The 13,127-nt window shown below is 39.9% G+C and overlaps 1 protein-coding gene and 1 pseudogene across 2 annotated transcripts; both read right to left on the bottom strand.

The window, feature by feature from the left end:
• Positions 1 to 301: 301 nt before the first annotated feature.
• LOC311115354 (osteoclast stimulatory transmembrane protein-like) lies at positions 302 to 2,545 on the bottom strand (annotated as a pseudogene). The gene is made up of 3 exons: positions 2,355 to 2,545; positions 839 to 1,853; positions 302 to 682 (listed from the first exon to the last, which is right to left on the bottom strand). The product of its transcript is annotated as an osteoclast stimulatory transmembrane protein-like (transcript).
• A 1,946-nt stretch (positions 2,546 to 4,491) lies between these two features.
• Positions 4,492 to 12,768, bottom strand: LOC311115355 (Na(+)/dicarboxylate cotransporter 3-like; the record flags this gene model as incomplete). Its single annotated transcript, XM_084190541.1, has 13 exons — positions 4,492 to 4,677; positions 4,793 to 4,930; positions 7,097 to 7,258; positions 7,491 to 7,603; positions 8,775 to 8,872; positions 8,996 to 9,100; positions 9,376 to 9,468; positions 9,651 to 9,776; positions 10,148 to 10,327; positions 10,432 to 10,492; positions 11,167 to 11,330; positions 11,527 to 11,792; positions 12,658 to 12,768. 13 exons carry the CDS (start codon positions 12,766 to 12,768, stop codon positions 4,492 to 4,494), a joined length of 1,803 nt encoding a protein of 600 aa, XP_084046667.1.
• Between the last annotated feature and the right edge of the window lie 359 nt (positions 12,769 to 13,127).

Below are 13,127 nucleotides of genomic sequence, written 5' to 3'. Positions count from 1 at the left end.
TGTATTTTAACACAGGGATAAGCATGCTTGTATCACTTTGAAGTTAAAAAAAATGTATTCCATGTTTTTCATTTGTATGTTACAGAATCAGTTTAATCTGGAAATATTGAAAAATCAAATCGACAAATTCTCTCAGCTGACAGCTGGTGAGACTGAGGAGGGTTTTTTCAATATCTAAAATAAATCAAAACTATTATAATGGCAATAACTCAAAAGAGGAGCAGTGAAAGCATTAAAAGCAGTTCTTGAGATCTACAGCAGAGGTCTCCCTAAACTACAAATAATGACAGTAAGTCAAGCTTCAAATTACATTTTGGTTTGTGTGAACGCTGGTCTCATTCACAGCTTCAATGAAAAATATATTGTTTTCTCTTGTGTCCTGTTTCGCCTGTATCTTCTTCAATAAGAAATTAATTCTCTTTTCCTCCTGCTTTTTGAAGAAGGATGCAGACACTTTTCTGCGGATGCGTCTGGCGTAGACCTCCAGTAACACCATGATGTAGCTCACCAGACAGAGTAGACCCAGTAAGACCCTCACTCTCAGGTCTGGTGCCGAGGGCTCTACATCACAGAGTAATGCCTCTGGGTTAAATGTCCAGTCATACTGCTTGTGGAAGTTTGCCAGTTCTGTATCCCCACAGATAGCTGGGATAATACATAGGCCTGGAAAGCGCAGGTGAACCTGTCAGAGAAAAGAGAATCCAGTCACCATTTGTCCACTGTGTTATTCAATTTCATATCATCATTGATCTCAAGGCTACACATGATATAATGTCACATTATGTTCTGTGATGTGCCCGACCTCATATAGAAAAGTCCTGTATCAATATTGACCTACCTTATATTTCACAGCTATGCTGACAGCTGTAGCTGGAACATCCAGCAACCAAGGCCCACTCACTGTAACCAGATGGTACACAATGTGATCCAAAGCCATTATGAAGATGATAACAATGAAATACAAAGTCACCACTACTATGGGAGGAAGACATCTGGTAAATTCCTGGTTTGTTATTTTACAACTTGTGGAATTAACCATCTTTTTCAGGTTAGTTGGTTCTATTTGGATTCCATCATCAGATGCTTTTTGCAGTAACTGTCTTGTGATGTAAACATTGTCAAACTTAACTGAAATGACATATGACTTCAGGTAGTAGGCTGATTCAACTATCAGGTAGATTACAAAGATGGCCGCCAGAATCCTGTTTGACAGAAGTTTATACTCCTCCAGCAGTTTATTGGCACGTGAAAAGTCACTCTCAATCTGCTTGCTTACAGTAACAAACTTATTTTGGACCTCTGACACATCAATGTGTGTAAAATGATCAAATTTCCTCAATTTGTTAACAATATTCAGTTCTTCCTGTTTCACTTTGATAGCCTCTCTAACAAGATCTCTCTTTGCTTCTTGAAACAGCTCAGATGAGTTCAAAAGAGAGCGGGCAAAACCTTCAGAGGTGCACTTTAAAACGTGCATCACCACTCCCATGTTAACGGTTATGTTAAGGATGATGTTCAACACTAACACAATCACAGAGGTGGAGATGATCAACTTGCGCCCCTGTTTGGTGCCCAGAGTGGGCAGGATCATAGTTAGTACACAACGGAGAGGATGACAGAGGAACGAGAGGAAAAGGATGGCCACAGTATAGATGCAGGCAGCAGTGCTGGAAGTACCACTGTCATATCTCAAGATCTCTGTCATCCAATGGTAGAGGAGACCACCAGTCACCATGGCGATAATGAAACACATAGAAAGCAATGTCAGAACCTCCTTGGCAGCCAGGGTCGGCTTTGAATAAACATCCCACAGATACTGTAGAGTGGTCTTTATGGCACCCCAAGGTTCTTGCCTGAAAACCAATGATTGTGTGAATTCAAGTTTTATTAGTTGTATGTACAGGATACACATGGTATACACAATCCAACAGACTGCTTACTTGTAGGCTCCTTCTCGACAATGCAACAACAATAATAAATAATTAAAGGTAAGAATACGAACTTAAAGTAAATGGCTTAGTAGAATAGACTAAACATGTTACACATTTTAGAATTGCACTGTATTCTAACTATGCTGTGATTGTGATCAAACTGTAATACACACTATTCTGACTATCATCATGTATTGTTTTAATATCCACATTATACAAGAGCAGAATAGCTTATTATTGTGTAATTAACACTTTAATAAGCCAGCTTTCTTAAATTCACAAGAAGGGCCTAGCACAATTCACTGTGAAAATAATATACATTTGACCATAACATGAATTCCTTAAATCATCTCATACATAGCTGTCCGTAATCCAGTAACGTAATGTCTCTTTCACTCAAAAGACTGAAAAGTGAACACCTACCTCAATGAAAAGGCAAAGCCCATGTACTCAGTAATGAACTTCATTCTCCTTGGTAACAGTTCATGTGAAGTTACAAAGTTGTCTGATGGGGGTAACTATGAAGTTTGAAACAGGAACTTATTATGCACAGTCACTGCCACATAGATATGTGTAAGATGGTTTCCAAAGGGGACAGAAGGGCTCTTGCTCATGCCCACATGCTGACACACTCACTCATATTGACAGGCATGACAAATCAACACATGAACCACGTTATTGAGGAAAAATATTAGCAGAAAATTATGATAGTTGTTAAACATGCAATACTTGGTGACTAATCATTTAGGGAAGTATTGGTGAGTTAAAAGGTGCTATACTCATATGAGCAGTGTGGGATCCTATTTATAGATCGAGGAGGTCATACTACTACTGACTAATAGGAGGAGGGATTGTTATGATCTGGGAAACTATGAGCATGTGAGCAATTGTACGGGTCAGAGTTTTCCAAAACAAAATGTTTAGCTGGGGCTTTTTAATTTCCCTTTGTATTACAGTCAGCATCAAGATTGAGCAGTTTCATGTTGTGGTACGACTTGTCAAACTTCCCTTTCCAACATGTTGTGCTCCTTTTCCAACATGTCATGTTCTTCTATTTAATGTGTGTACTGTGTTACATTTCTAACAAAGTATTATTGTGTTCTGTTGTAGTTTGTCTCGTTTACTGGGGCCTCCCCCAATGACCCTTCCTCTCTCACACTGAGTAACTACTTCAGAGTTCTGCCGAGTTTCCAAAGGACCGCCTCCTTAGTACATATTATGCTGTGTCACCTGGGTCAATGATTAAAACTAAAAAGGATGATAGTGGCATGGCCCCCTTCTGAATATTATCCCATGGTTTTAGTTGCTCTGTTGTATATATTACAGTGTGTCTGTTGGTGCCTGCTCACTGACATCAGCTAAATATAGCAATTCCATGGATAGATGAAAAAAGTAAATAACACATTTGCTGTTGAGTTTTATTTGGTAATAACAGTAGTATTAAGAAAATAACAAAGCTACAAAATGTGCATTGATAAACCTAAACGTATTACACTAAATACAAACTATGGTAGAAAATTGTTATTTAAATTTCCTACATACTACATTTCTAGTGATTATTTAAAATAAAATAAGATCAGAAAATCATGATTTCTGGATTTAAAAGACATGATGAAAAGTAAAAATGACCTTCTGTGTGTAACTTACAATGTGTTAAAACATGTGCAGCCAGTGACCCCATGGACTAGGTAAGCATTTTTCATGAATAATTCACAAACTCCTGTTGTGCGTCAAGACAGTCACAGTTTATACAACTAAAGATCAATGGAGTATCGAGTTCAAGTATGATTTACTAGTAGGTGGTGGACTTGGAGGATGAGTGTTCATTGTGATGAAATGGATTGGGTCTATTATCATCAAGCAAACTGCTAACACCCTAATCAATAAGGATTATCATCACAAACACTATCTAGGGAATGTTACAGTGAGGAATGAGACGGACACTCGTAAAGTGGCACACTGACCAGCAGAGGTCACTAAGATGCAAGTCATTTCAGCAAGCATAGCAACAGAACGATGACACAGATGTCACAGGTGTCTGGACAAAAACGATCTCCGACAGTACTTGTTGTGTAACTGTGGAAGAGAATGTAACAACAGACAGACCAACCACTGTCCATTCTGTCGCCCCCTGCCCTGCCCAAACAAATGATCTTCAAATGGAAACTTGGCACAAGGACCTAAAACAAACCAAGACAAAACAGTTGACACATCTGGGAGACCAGGGGTTCGTGGCATGTGACAAGCAAGAAAATGAGCTGATAGAACTTAGTATAATCTACATGACAGAGGACGTAGAGTACAAGGAGATCCTGAACAAAAAAAATCTAAACTCATACAGTATACATTAGGCAATGGGAAAATCTAGAAGTGTACAGTTCATTAGCAACATAGTATAGCCATCACACCATAGGCTAAATAACTTAGTAACAACTAATGCTCCACAAGTCTATAGTTATTGACTTTTGTACATATTCAGAAATGCTGCTCAAGTATTTACTATATAATACAGTGTAATACTTTGTATTGGATAAGCTTCAGATCTACGGTATGCAGTGTATCACAAACTAGTAAGGTTGAAAGGTGGGACGGAGGGGAACTGTATATCTGTGACAGTACTGGACATGTTGCTTGGACGAGCCCAGTCTGGATAAGTCTCCAAACTGAACATGGCACGACCCCAAGTGTTTATGGCCAGAGAAACTGATAAAATGCCCAAAATGTTCATCACAAAGCCTGTTTTCACCTGGAAATAGAGAAACCAAACATATGTAAATAATATATTTACTAGGATACAGTATGTTTAAGTTTAAGAACAGTCTGAAATATGGTCATACAGTATATTGGCGTAAGGATCTTACCATGTCCTTCACCAAAAGATGGCCAGATGCAAAGGCAATGGAGTTGGGAGGGGTGGAGACTGGCAACATGAAGGCAAATGAACATCCTGTTGTCGCAGGTATCATAAAGTAAAGAGGGTTCACCTTGACAAACATAGCCTGTAGAGAGGAGACAAACACATTCATTGATATTATTTTGCTGAAAAATTGTGTTAATAGGGAATATTAATACTTAGAAACAGTTTTTTTGCACAAATGAGCAGAGTGTGTGAATCCATATCGCATTCAATAAATGGCAACAATATTCCAAATTCTTAGTCATGTATTTGGCTTAGAAATGTCACTGAAGATAAGTAACTTGGGTGCACTTGTCAGGGTGATACTGGATGATACTGGATGGGTGATACTATTGCTTAGATTTAACAATACTGTAAGACATTGGTACAGCCAGCCAAAGACAACTGGTTACTGATAACTGTACAGTGAGGGGAAAAAAATAATTTGATCCCCTGCTGATTTTGTACATTTGCCCACTGACAAAGAAATGATCAGTCTATAATTTTAATGGTAGGTTTATTTGAACAGTGAGAGACAGAATAACAACAAAAAAATCCAGAAAAACGCATGTCAGAAATGTTATAAATTGATTTGCATTTTAATGAGGGAGATAAGTATTTGACCCCCTCTCAATCAGAAAGATTTCTGGCTCCCAGGTGTCTGTTATACAGGTAACGAGCTGAGATTAGGAGCACACTCTTAAAGGGAGTGCTCCTAATCTCAGTTTGTTACCTGTATAAAATACACCTGTCCACAGAAGCAATCAATCAATCAGATTCCAAACTCTCCACCATGGCCAAGACCAAAGAGCTCTCCAAGGATGTCAGGGACAAGATTGTAGACATACACAAGGCTGGAATGGGCTACAAGACCATCGCCAAGCAGCTTGGTGAGAAGGTGACAACAGTTGGTGCGATTATTCGCAAATGGAAGAAACACAAAATAACTGTCAATCTCCCTCGGCCTGGGGCTACATGCAAGATCTCACCTTGTGGAGTTGCAATGATCATGAGAACGGTGAGGAATCAGCCCAGAACTACACGGGAGGATCTTGTCAATGATCTCAAGGCAGCTGGGACTATAGTCACCAAGAAAACAATTGGTATCACACTACGCCATAAAGGACTGAAATCCTGCAGCGCCCGCAAGGTCCCCCTGCTCAAGAAAGCACATATACATGCCCGTCTGAAGTTTGCCAATGAACATCTGAATGATTCAGAGGAGAACTGGGTGAAAGTGTTGTGGTCAGATGAGACCAAAATGGAGCTCTTTGGCATCAACTCAACTCGCCATGTTTGGAGGAGGAATGCTGCCTATGACTCCAAGAACACCAACCACACGTCAAACATGGAGGTGGAAACATTATGCTTTGGAGGTGTTTTTCTGCTAAGGGGACAGGACAACTTCACCGCATCAAAGGGACGATGGACGGGGCCATGTACTGTCAAATCTTGGGTGAGAACCTCCTTCCCTCAGCCAGGGCATTGAAAATGGGTCGTGGATGGGTATTCCAGCATGACAATGACCCAAAACACACGGCCAAGGCAACAAAGGAGTGGCTCAAGAAGAAGCACATTAAGGTCCTGGAGTGGCCTAGCCAGTTTTCAGACCTTAATCTCATAGAACATCTGTGGAGGGAGCTGAAGGTTCGAGTTGGCAAACATCAGCCTCGAAACCTTAATGACTTGGATAAGATCTGCAAAGAGGAGTGGGACAAAATCCCTCCTGAGATGTGTGCAAACCTGGTGGCCAACTACAAGAAACGTCTGACCTCTGTGATTGCCAACAAGGGTTTTGCCACCAAGTACTAAGTCATGTTTTGCAGAGGGGTCAAATACTTATTTCCCTTTCCCATTAAAATGCAAATCAATTGATAACGTTTTTGACATGCGTTTTTCTGTCTCTCACTGTTAAAATAAACCTACTTTTTTCCCTCACTGTAGTTAATGTCCAACAGACCCAACAGCCATGGTGCTACACTGACAGATCTGTTCACAAACAGTAAAAAAGTCAATTGCTGTGGGAGAGTAGAGAGCATCAACTTCCCCATTATCTTTTCCCATGGGGAATACTAATCCATTAATTAGTAATACAGTGTAGTTCAAGACTTTATGGTAGTTCACAAGGGTGTTCAAAAATACTACACACAATATACAAAATGAGTGTCTACTAGTCCTCTTCATACCCACAGGGTACTTCATTCTTAACAATGGAAACATCTAACTAAATGTTGAATGTTGTGGTCATATGTCATAGATGACAATTCACCAGTTCAGCGATGACAGGCAGGAATATGATAATGGTGGCGGTGTTGCTGGCGAACTCTGTGAAACAGGCCAGGAAAGCTGTGATAAACATGACAGCCACAGCAGGAGGGACCTGAGCAATAGGCTGGAGGTAGGCTCCTATCCACGCCGCCAGTCCTGACTCCTACACCACAGGGACAGAGCATCAAGACAGCCCTTGTCTCAGTAGTAGCAGAAATAGGTCAAAAAAGTATATAAATCACCAAACAAACAGCTATTCGAATGTAGAGTTACACAAATGAGAATGTGAGTTAAAGGGATTTCATATCTATGGTGTGCACCATTAAACATTAAAGGGGTTTCCCCATAGAGATCATAAAGCATAATGATTCTATATGTAAATTCTATGGTTTTACCTCACACCCCTTGGCCATGGCAAAGCCTCCACCCAGCAACAGAATTATATTCCATGGGACACATTCCTGTGTTTTCTTCCATGATAGGAGAGGAACATATGGATTATTTGGTGCTGTGGAAAACATGACAGGGTATGAAATCAACTTCAGCCCTCCAGACAAATCCAGGTCAACCACCGAAATATCAGAATATCTAACCTGCAAGGGGCAATAAAGCTAGGGGTTAGGGGTCAAAGTAACGGTTAGGGGACAAAATAAGTCTGGTTGGGGTTTTGTTTCTCTCTCGGGTACCAATAAGTTAAATATTTTGGGCTGTAAAACATGAAGTTATGAATATAACTACTATTCCCTGAAGGAAGGGAACGAGGTACAACATCGTTATGGGGAGTCGCGCTTTTGTTGTACCGAGTGAACTGACTGAAAGGGAACTATAATTTCACAGGCTAATTCTAATAAAAAGCATGAGCTGGCGCACACCCAGAGAACATTATTCAGTGTAGAGGTGCTGACTAACGGGGAATAAACTTCAGGGTCTGAAGAAGGCACAGTGATGCCGAAACGTCGGTGGTTTTTTACCCAATAAATTACTGGGAGGTTATACATATGGAGTGTGCGACTCTCTTTGTTTTTATAGCTTACAGGCTAATTCTTAACATACCTACTCAAAATTGTTTTTAATAAAGAACATTAAAGAGCTCAATGCCAAACATATAGAAATTCTAATCTTGCTGGAAATATATGAGGGTAGAACATGAAAACCCTGGTATTTCTGTTGCATAAGAAGTTGTGTGCTATGTTAAACCAGTGGGTGAACACAGAGCAAGCCAAAGTGTGGCAACGCATTTTTTTTAGATTAATAATATTTGCACGAACAGAGGGGCGACAGTCTTACCTCACAACGAGACGCTGCTCAGACTCACTAATCTACGTCATTAACATTCCTCAGGTTATTTACAGTACCATACAACAGAGCCAATACAAGTTCTGCACTTCTGAAATGAATTTATGAAATGACAAAAAAAAATATTCTGCCTTTATAGTTGTCAATGTTTCTGTAATTTATGTCTGTCGAGGCATGATTGAATAATAATGTGAGTTTAAAAACCATGATCTACAGTGTATGTATACAGCTGCTTCACTCCATCTAATCTTTTGATTTGAAAACATACCGTTTTCTCTATATCAGTACAGAAAGGCGGTATGATTGACGCAGTGGTATTTTCCATCTACATATTCTAAAAACGTATTTCTCATTATTTGGGACATATCCTTTCTGGTACTGACCTCTAGAATCAAACCACCAGCTGAGAGAGGGCTTTTGGGAAGGGAAGAAGAATAGGATTGACACAATGATCATTCCAGTGGTCGCATCTGAAACATACCTGAAGGAGGAAGAGAGTCAGAGAAGAGGAAGTCATGAAGCAGCTGGTTTCCTCATGCCTCCAGTGAATTATACAGACATTTCCTAGGTAACGGGCAGTGGATTGTCAGCTTGTCTCTCTTACCCTTTGTTGAAAAACGTGGACCATCCAGTTACAAATTTGGGATCTCTTGTGAACAGGAGAACGGCAAACAAAATGAAAAAGAATGCAATGGCTCCTTCTGCAAAACTAAAATGGAAGATAGGAAATTATTGTCTGTTCTACATTACCACTGACATATAGTCCAGAGGGTCAAGAACAGGGGTAGTCATCTTTAGTCATGGAGGGCTGTAGCAGGCTTTTGTTCCATCCCAGCATTAACACACTGATTCAAATAAACAATCTATAACATGTGAACAATGTGGCCCTTTTGAACCAGAATTGGCCACCCCTGGTGTAGGGCATGATTTAAGATTAGAGCATGTTGCCTGTGATTTAGTGTAGAGATATGTTAGAGTCCTTACTTTATGGGGCCTAGTTTTCTGTAGTCTTCATCAATAACGGCCTCAGCCTTCGCCTCTGCTTGTGCTCTTTCGTCCTGTTTCTTCACACACAACCTGAACACAACAAACAGTATGAAAATAATGTGGAAATATCTGACAGGTAGGAGAATGTATTATTCCATATTACTTCAAAAAGTGTACAGTAAAGAATCCTATAACTCTACCACAGACTGCCACATGTCATCATCTATGGTCACATTTTTATATTACACTTAGATATGATTTCACCATCATACCGTGTATTCAAGCCCCCGTAGAGGAAAGAAATCCATAGCCATCCCAAGATGAGGAAAAACACCATGAGAGGAAATGCGAATGCAAACCAAGAGCCAAAATTGATCAAGTCGCACTCTGGGAAGTAACTAGAACACAAAGAATTAACTGTCAAAAAACAGTACAGCAAACATGAAAAAAATCGTATTTTATGGTCTAAATGTAACATGTTCTTCGTACGCAGCTATTTGCCAGTTAAATCCTACCAGGCCTTTAAGCGTGACGTCTGAAGTTCTACAACATCTGAAACATCCCAGTACTTGTGTCACTTATCTCATCTCTTTTCATAATGGTTAAAAGTTTGTACGCTGTACAAAACCCTCTACTAGACCTCCTCAGAGAGACCGTCTCACCTTACAGACCTTTATTGCTCTCTCTGATGGGCCTGTGAGGTCTATGAGAGGGTATGTTCAGATGCAGTAGGAAAAAGTGAGATCAGTCAAGTCTTCAACTTGGGTACCTCTTAAGTTGTCCAATGAGGATGAGGTTTGGTGCAGTGCCTGTCAGGGTGGCAGTCCCTCCGATACTGGCAGCGTACGGGATACAGATCAGGAAGCCTTTCCACACCTTCATCTGGTACTCGGACTCTGTCCTGATCTCCTCTCCAGTCCTCCCATCTGACCGCTCCATCCGATCAGATCTTAAGGTATAATTATACCAACATTAGTAAATAGCTACACGATAACAATGAATCCTATTCTAACAACATGAGAGCTTCAAGTTTGTTTATGTTTGCTTTCTTACCCGTCTATAGACAATATCTGTTTTTCAGAGGGCAGTGCATGCAGCTTTACTTGTCTTTGACCTGATGGATGTTGAAGTGAACAGGTTGTGTTAGAGTTATTCTCTCCATTGTTTACTCTGCAGTGACAAATGACAAAATATATATTTTTTAAGGACAGGCTTAGACATCATAACAATTCCATATTGAAGACCAATTTGAAGGCGATTTAGGGGGTCATCTAAGTGTAACTGCCTCTACTGAGAATCAACACGTTTCCCATGAACCAATTACTGTGATGCTACAGTATCCATAGCTATGGAATGAATGAGACAAGCTATAACAGAGATATTTAAACATTTCTTTGTCATCAAAGCCTGTGAGTTACAGTTTTCTAAGTAGGTTGCCTGTAGGCCTTTGTCATATTTAATGTATGACTTGAAAGGCGGCTAATATAATCAATCAATTATCATTTGAATATTGACATGTCGTGACTGAAGGCAATGTGATGGAACAGTTAGTTGTAAAAAAGTTCACACCCTCAGTTACATATTACAGTTTTAGTGTGGAAACATCACTCTTAGCTTTAGAAAATTGAAGTATAGTATGTTTGTTTTTGTAAGCACTACAGCAATTTGCATTATATGTACCCTACAGTGTCGATAGACCAAATTTGTCCTGGCTTGGTTACTTTATATTCTTAATCTTTTCACTTGATGTATGTGGGACAGTTGGAGAAACCCTACACAGCAACTCACCCCCTGTCTCATCTTTCACCTTACAGTTCTCCTTCAGAATGGCCAGGTCTCCAAAGAGACTCTCCAGGATGGCGTTAGCAATGGGAAGCATCATGGCCGTTGTTGCGGTGTTGCTGAGCCACATGGACAGGAAGGCAGAGGTGATCATCATTCCCAAAATCAACCTGCACAAAGAGATGGACACATGGGCCAGGAGTAAGTAGAGAGGCACATCAATACAATTCATATTTCTGATAATATGATTATGTAGCCTATATTTTGCCATATGCAGGGCATTCATATTAAATAATGGAAAAGAATCCCAAAATATCAATTATGATTAATTTATTACTGTTGTATATAGTGATATAGACTTCTCACCAGGCTGGTTTGACTCCAACAATCTTAAGAACTTTCAGAGCTATTCTGCGATGCAGACCCCATTCCTCAATAGCTGATGCCATCACAAGACCACTGAGAAAGAGAAAATTGGTATCGAGGAAGTATTGAGGGCAGACTTTCTTGGATGGAAGAATTCCCATTGTTGGAAAGAGGCAAACGGGTAGCATGGCAGTGACAGCTAAGGGAAGTGTCTCTGTGCACCAGAACACAGCCATTAGCAGCACCACGTACAGACATTTCCCCTCCTGAAAAACGTAACAGAAACATGTTGGTGAACACTCAAGAGTAAAAGCCAACTGTGGCATTTACAAAGGTGATCTATTTAATTAATGTTTGTATCATGCTGTGGAAAGATAAATGTACAAGGAATGTACTTTTTTTCTGTGACTGGATTTGCAAAATTAGGGGGGAATTGTAAATAAATAAGTCTTTGAAGTTATAAAAAATTGGGTTAGGGCTCAGATTGGGCTATGGTTATGATTAAGAGGGGGGAATGAAGTTAAGTCAAGTTATGGATGTAAGGATTGTTGTTTTAGATATATAACGGAGTGGCAGGTAGCTTAGTGGTTAAGAGCGTTGTGCCAGTAACCGAAAGCTCGCTGGTTCTAATCCCTGAGCCGACTAGGTGAAAAATCTGTCGATGTGCCCTTGAGCAAGGCACTTAACCCTAATTGCTCCTGTAAGTTGCTCTGGATAAGAGTGTCTGCTAAATGATTAAAATGTAATGTGTATGGGGCATGTCCTATACGCTGGAATAACTTTATCAACCTAAAACAGATCCAAATGATAGAATTGTAGGTTTTAATCACGTGGGACACTTCTTATGATCCTGATTCTAATTTCAGTGAAGTCCAACAGATGTGGGGTTAAAGGGTGTTCGAATTTAAAGGCAGGTGTGGATATTAATGATCATATCAGTTTTAGGCTATGCGGCAATACTGTATTTAGCAAGTAGGCTACCTGACTTTCAGTTAGTAGTTCATGACAATTTGATATGGTTCAGCAATTTGGTTTAGGTATAACTTAAAAGTTTAAACTATTTATTCTTGTGAGTTAGAGGAATAAATGGTCACAGTAACAATACCTGTGTATCTTCCAATAAGCACGTACCTTTTCCGGTAGACCAAAAAGTAACGGGAGAAGAATAAGTGGAGTGAGGAAAAGAATAAGTTGTTTCTTGACACACCAAAGTTTCTTAGCGAATGTTGATATGGTTTCCATTTCCAAGTCGAATATGAGCTCCAAAGCTCGTTATGTGACGCTTTAGTGCAGACCTTGAAGCCTCTATCTCTTTTATTACTTTGACTTTGTTGTTTTTGCACTCTTGGAGAAGATTAACTATTGGTTTACAGGTTAACTCCTAACGCGTTGTTCAAGTTATTATGGATGTGCGCAAATTGAGCCTGCTCTGTGGTTGCCCCATCGGGCAGGTGATTTATTTTGTTTCACTAATAACAACCAAAATGCAAAGCATTCCAGTAGTCTGGTTTTCTGGTTCCTCCCTGCAAAACAGATGCCATGTCAACGTTCATAAAAAAAGGTCTATCATCATGTGATCTTATAGCCTGTAACCCATCCAT

This window comes from Coregonus lavaretus, assembly GCF_964263955.1.
Source record: "Coregonus lavaretus genome assembly, contig: HAP1_SCAFFOLD_3590, whole genome shotgun sequence".
Classification (NCBI taxonomy): domain Eukaryota; kingdom Metazoa; phylum Chordata; class Actinopteri; order Salmoniformes; family Salmonidae; genus Coregonus; species Coregonus lavaretus.
Note: the sequence above shows the minus strand (reverse complement) of the source record. Positions and strands in the feature narration are given on the sequence as shown.